The sequence below is a fragment of the Oncorhynchus masou genome, chromosome 28, assembly GCF_036934945.1.
Source record: "Oncorhynchus masou masou isolate Uvic2021 chromosome 28, UVic_Omas_1.1, whole genome shotgun sequence".
In the NCBI taxonomy this organism is placed as follows: Eukaryota; Metazoa; Chordata; class Actinopteri; order Salmoniformes; family Salmonidae; genus Oncorhynchus; species Oncorhynchus masou.
In genome coordinates this window covers 54,482,338-54,488,821 of record NC_088239.1, presented here as the reverse complement: position 1 = coordinate 54,488,821, position 6,484 = coordinate 54,482,338, and the positions used below count along the sequence as shown (strand labels likewise).

The following is a 6,484-nucleotide window of genomic DNA, read 5'->3' as shown; positions in this document are numbered from 1 at the left end:
TCCCTGGAGCCAGAGATGCAGGTGCAGGACCCAGTCCCGTTGCCGAGCACCTCCAAACCCTCCGGGGTGGCAGCCGGGTTGTAACTCATGTAATATTCCTGCAGCTGGGAGCTCAGGTTCTGCTCTGGCTCGGGGCTCTTTTTCCGTCGCTTGCGGCCCACCACGGAGCTCTGCTGCAGGAGTCGTGCAGCGTTCGGGTAGCGCCTCCACGACACATAGATGACGGTCAGGATGAGCGACATGGAGAAGAAGAGTGCCACACTGCCCACCACTACCTTGTGGAAGGACATGAGCTCCAGCTCTGGGGCTGAGTCACCACCAGGCTGCGGAGGGAGGGTGGAGCCTGGGGAGGGGAGTCTCTGGGGTCAATTCCTACACGGCTTGGGAAGGTGGGGCGGGGAAGGGGCTGAGGCCGAGGTGGGGGTAGGGGGACCAGGGTGGTAGGTGGAGGCAGGGGTGGAGGGGGGCTGGTGGGAGCAGGGGTTGGGTCGGGTGTCGTCTCAATGAAATCTGGTGTCGGGGAAGGAGTTTCTGTCTGGAAGTAGTCTGTTTCCTCACAAATTCCGTTGTTCCTCGTAGCCTCCATGATCTTCTCTCCCTGGAGATGCTTTGGGTTGCTGCATATCATGGTGGTGTCTTTAGTGCCTCGAAAGTTTCTCAGCCAAGCCACCAGTGGGCAGATGCCTGTCCCACATTCCCACACGTTACCCGCCAGGCTGATGGAGGTCAGGGATATCCAGGCAGACACTGCCTCCTGGGACACGTTGGACAGTTTGTTGGACTCCAGATTGAGGATCTGTAGGTTGGGCAGGCAGTGGAATACGGCTGGGTCCAGGGTCTGGATCTCGTTGCCAGACAAGTCCAGTTTCTGCAGCGTGTGCCAGCTCCAGGGCAGGCCCTGGTTGACTGCTCGGATGCGGTTCCACTGCAGATAGAGCCCCCGCAGGTTAGCAAGACGTGGAAACAGAAAGAAGTTGATCCGGGAGAACTGGTTGTGCTCCAGGTGCAGCTCCATGAGCCTCTGCAGCCCCAGGAAAGTGGTCCTGGTGAGGGCCCGGAGACGGTTGTAGCCCAGGTCCAGAAACTCCAGGCTGCGACATTCCAGGAATGCCCGGATGGGGATGTTGGTGAGGCCGTTGGAGCGGAGGTGGAGGTTCTGCAGCTTCCTCAGGCCGTGGAACTGCCCCGGCTGCAGCATCTGTAGCTTGTTGTAGGACAGGTCCAGGCTGCGGAGGTTGGGCACCCCGTGGAAGGTGGCATTGTGGAGCTGAGAGATCTTGTTGGAGCTGAGGATCAGCTCTTTAAGCCTGCGGACCCCCTGGAAAGCCCGGCTATCTAGAGCAGAGATCTGGTTGTGGTCCAGGTAGAGCCAGAGGATTTGGTTGAGGTGGGCAAACTGGTAGGGGAGCAGTGTGTGCAGGTCATTGTAGCGGAGAGAGAGGCCTTGGCAGCCCACTGAGATGTTCTCAGGGACATCTGAGAAGCCAGCTGACTCGCAATGGACGATTTTCCCCTCACAACGGCAGCTGTGGGGGCAGGTGCGTTCACCAGAGCAGAGCAGCAGCAGGGCCTGGAGGACGAGGAGCAGGAGGAGTGGGAGGTGCGCCAGTCGTCCATCACACAGCTTAGAACCTACGGATAGAGAGACAGAAAGGGAGAGAAGAAGCAGGCATGTTAGAGGCATTCTTACTAATCCACAGAAATACCCATAAAATTATAAATATTAATGATTTTATAGTTCAATTAGAGTACGTTCATCATTGCCACATTCAAGGCTGTTCCGTACATTGTAAAAGGATATTCTGAAAAATATTTGATTTTAAATTAATACATATAACACCTATACATCATGTTTTCATATTCTCGTTGCAATCAACATGAAATTGGTGTACAACAGTTAGTGCATTATGAATATTACGCTTTCAAGTTCTGTTGATTGACATTGCAAAAATGTCTAAGTGCGCACACACAATGTTTGTATTGGGTAATTGTGCTCTCTTTTCACCCCAGTGAATCTGTGCAAGGCTCATAGTCTTGTGTTACAGCTCTTTGCATTTCTAATGCTGCAGTCGACAGCACACAGACTACAGGCTTATGTCCTGATAAACTAGTCAGGAGACAAGACCCTACTTGTCTTGACACATAACACTCCTCTCACCCCCTCTGTGATTCAACGCTTTGATCCTATTCTTCTCTGCTTTGTTCTCTTTGTGCAGCAGATAATAACGTCTTGTCCCCATTTTAAACCATTTGTTAGGAAACAAGAACACCTGTAGATGTAGCTCTAATTGAGGCACATTGCTGCCTGCTGTGCGATGTCTTCCCTTTGCGCATAAAGACAGACAGTGTGACGTGACAGTTAGCAAAATTGAATTCCCTCGAGAACTGATGTGTCCATGAAGTGGCACCTTCAGCTGGAATGTTACTTCAATGTAATCCGAGGAGGTCTCTAGGTTATGGATGGATGACTGTGTGTGTGTGATCAGAGGCTCCGTACAGTACATTGACATGGGGCCCCTGATCAAAGCAACCTATTCTCTAGGGCAGTGTTCCCTGTTTGATATCCGTGAGGACAAAAATGTGAAAGAAATTCCCTATTTACTGAAATTACATAACTTGCACACCATGCCACTGATGAATGCTAGATATCACGCCCTCAATGAAACAATTGAACATTGAAGCGTATATATGAAATGTAAATGTATGTTCCAAGTAATTTAGCAGACACTCTTATGCAGAGCGACACAGTTGTTGCATTCATATTAAGGTAGCTATGTGCGCCAACCACATATCAAAGTCAGATGTTTGGTTTACATCGAATTGGCGACAGCTTTTCATGTGAATATTCAAAAATCTGCATAAAGAAAATATGCACATTTTCCCACCAGTGGTGTGTTTCCACCATGCTGACTTGATGCAGATAAAAATCAGTGCGTGATGTCGTAGGTCACACAAAATGTACAAGTGTTTTTTTCCTTAGTGAGATTAAATACCAACCTTTGCTGCTGTTTGAGAAGTGCAGGCTTTTATCAATCTCTCATTCAGAATGCCCTAACCTGCAGTGACTTTGCAAAGTATTCAGACCCCTTGACTTTTTCCACATTTTGTAAGGTTACTGCAGTGTTACTCACTATATTTTGTAAGGGGGGCACTTTGGGTTGAGATAATCATTCAGAGGGCCACACAGATGTTTCATTTGTACTTTTTCTTCCGACATTATCAATTGAGAGAAAATTCAGAGGAACAGAGCACATGCAATTTATTTGATGTACAGCACATCACAAATATATACACACACACGTTATGTAGCCTATTCGATGTGTGTAAGACCCATATTAAGGGTTACCTCAGTAGTTCGATGAGCGAAAATGTGCCTTCTGCTCCTTGACTGAATTAATTCGACATGTATAGTCTGTTGGTGCTATCCTTGTGAGGCAATCCAGGTGTGCATTGGTCAGTCTGTTTCGGTTTTTGTTTCACAATATTCATTGTTGAAAACGTTTCATCACATTTTTTTATTTATTTTTTATTTCACCTTTATTTAACCAGGTAGGCTAGTTGAGAACAAGTTCTCATTTGCATCTGCGACCTGGCCAAGATAAAGCATAGCAGTGTGAACAGACAACACAGAGTTACACATGGAATAAACAATAAACAAGTCAATAACACAGTAGAAAAAAAAGGGTCTATATACATTGTGTGCAAAGGCATGAGGAGGTAGGCAAATAATTACAATTTTGCAGATTAACACTGGAGTGATAAATTATCAGATGGTCATGTACAGGTAGAGATATTGGTGTGCAAAAGAGCAGAAAAGTAAATAAATAAAAACAGTATGGGGATGAGGTAGGTAAAATTGGGTGGGCTATTTACCGATAAGACTATGTACAGCTGCAGCGATCGGTTAGCTGCTCAGATAGCAGATGTTTGAAGTTGGTGAGGGGGATAAAAGTCTCCAACTTCAGCGATTTTGCAATTCGTTCCAGTCACAGGCAGCAGAGAACTGGAACGAAAGGAGGCCAAATGAGGTGTTGGCTTTAGGGATGATCAGTGAGATACACCTGCTGGAGCGTGTGCTACGGGTGGGTGTTGCCATCGTGACCAGTGAACTGAGATAAGGCGGAGCTTTACCTAGCATTGACTTGTAGATGACCTGGAACCAGTGGGTCTGGCGACGAATATGTAGCGAGGGCCAGCCGACTGGAGCATACAAGTCGCAGCGGTGGGTGGTATAAGGTGCTTTAGTGACAAAACGGATGTCACTGTGATAAACTGCATCCAGTTTGCTGAGTAGAGTGTTGGAAGCTATTTTGTAGATGATGTCGCCGAAGTCGAGGATCGGTAGGATAGTCAGTTTTACTAGGGTAAGTTTGGCGGCGTGAGTGAAGGAGGCTTTGTTGCAGAATAGAAAGCCGACTCAAGATTTGATTTTCGATTGGAGATGTTTGATATGAGTCTGGAAGGAGAGTTTACAGTCTAACCAGACACCTAGGTACTTATAGATGTCCACATATTCAAGGTCGGAACCATCCAGGGTGGTGATACTAGTCAGGTGTGTGGGTGCAGGCAGCGAACGGTTGAACAGCATGCATTAGGTTTTACTAGCGTTTAAGAGCAGTTGGAGGCCACGGAAGGAGTGTTGTATGGCATTGAAGCTTGTTTGGAGGTTAGATGTGTCCAAGGACGGGCCGGAAGAATATAGAATGGTGTCGTCTGCGTAGAGGTGGATCAGGGAATCGCCTGCAGCAAGAGAAACATCATTGATATATACAGAGAAAAGAGTCGGCTCGAGAATTGAACCCTGTGGCACCCCCACAGAGACTGCCAGAGGACCGGACAGCATGCACTCCGATTTGACACACTGCACTCTGTCTGCAAAGTAGTTGGTGAACCAGGCAAGGCAGTCATCAGAAAAACCAAGGCTACTGAGTCTGCCGATAAGAATATGGTGATTGACCGAGTCGAAAGCCTTGGCAAGGTCGATGAAGACGGCTGCACAGTACTGTCCTTTATCGATGGCCGTTATGATATCGTTTAGTACCTTGAGCGTGGCTGAGGTGCACCCGTGACCGGCTCGGAAACCAGATTGCACAGCGGAGAAGGTACGGTGTGATTTGAGATGATCAGTGACCTGTTTGTTGACTTGACTTTCGAAGACCTTAGATAGGCAGGGCAGGATGGATATAGGTCTGTAACCGTTTGGGTCCAGGGAGTCCCCCTTTGAAGAGGGGGATGACTGCGGCAGCTTTCCAATCCTTGGGGATCTCAGACGATATGAAAGAGAGGTTGAACAGGCTGGTAATAGGGGTTGCGACAATGGCGGCGGATAGTTTCAGAAATAGAGGGTCCAGATTGTCAAGCCCAGCTGATTTGTACGGGTCCAGGTTTTGCAGCTCTTTCAGAACATCTGCTATCTGGATTTGGGTAAAGGAGAACCTGGAGAGGCTTGGGCGAGTAGCTGCGGGGGGGGGGGGAGGCGGAGCTGTTGGCCGAGGTTGGAGTAGCCAGGCGGAAGGCATGGCCAGCTGTTGAGAAATGCTTGTTGAAGTTTTCGATAATCATGGATTTATCGGTGGTGACCGTGTTACCTAGCCTCAGTGCAGTGGGCAGCTGGGAGGGGGTGCTCTTGTTCTCCATGGACTTCACAGTGTCCCAGAACTTTTTGGAGTTGGAGCTACAGGATGCAAGTTTCTGCCTGAAGAAGCTGGCCTTCGCTTTCCTGACTGACTGCGTGTATTGGTTCCTGACTTCCCTGAACAGTTGCATATCGCGGGGACTATTCGATGCTATTGCAGTCCGCCACAGGATGTTTTTGTGCTGGTCGAGGGCAGTCAGGTCTGGAGTGAATGACGTCAATGTCCTTCCAGGATACCCGGGCCAGGTCGATTAGAAAGGCATGCTCACAGAAGTGTTTTAGGGAGCGTTTGACATTTATGAGGGGTGGTCGTTTCACTGCGGCTCCGTAGCGGATACAGGCAATGAGGCAGTGATCGCTGAGATCCTGGTTGAAGACGGCGGAGGTGTATTTGGAGGGCCAGTTGGTCAGGATGACGTCTATGAGGGTGCCCTTGTTTACAGATTTAGGGTTGTATCTGGTGGGTTCCTTGATGATTTGTGTGAGATTGAGGGCATCTAGCTTAGATTGTAGGACTGCCGGGGTGTTAAGCATATCCCAGTTTAGGTCACCTAACAGAACCTACTCTGAAGCTAGATGGGGGGCGATCAATTCACAAATGGTGTCCAGGGCACAGCTGGGAGCTGAGGGGGGGTCGGTAGCAGGCGGCAACAGTGAGAGACTTATTCTGGAGAGAGTAATTTTTAAGATTAGTAGTTCAAACTGTTTGGGTATGGACCTGGAAAGTATGACATTACTTTGCAGGCTATCTCTGCAGTAGACTGCAACTCCTCCCCCTTTGGCAGTTCTATCTTGGCAGAAGATGTTATAGTTGGGTATGGAAATCTCAGAATTTTTGGTGGCCTTCCT

At 48.6% G+C, this 6,484-nt stretch overlaps 1 protein-coding gene across 1 annotated transcript in view; it reads right to left on the bottom strand.

The window, feature by feature from the left end:
• Positions 1-205: 205 nt before the first annotated feature.
• Positions 206-6,484, bottom strand: part of LOC135517918 (leucine-rich repeat transmembrane neuronal protein 4-like) — a 39,463-nt gene continuing 33,184 nt past the window's right edge. Inside the window, exon 2 of the mRNA XM_064942626.1 lies at positions 206-1,632. Within this exon, the coding sequence (XP_064798698.1) occupies positions 272-1,632 (1,361 nt within the window). The 3' untranslated portion in view covers positions 206-271. The remainder of the gene's footprint in view (positions 1,633-6,484) is intronic.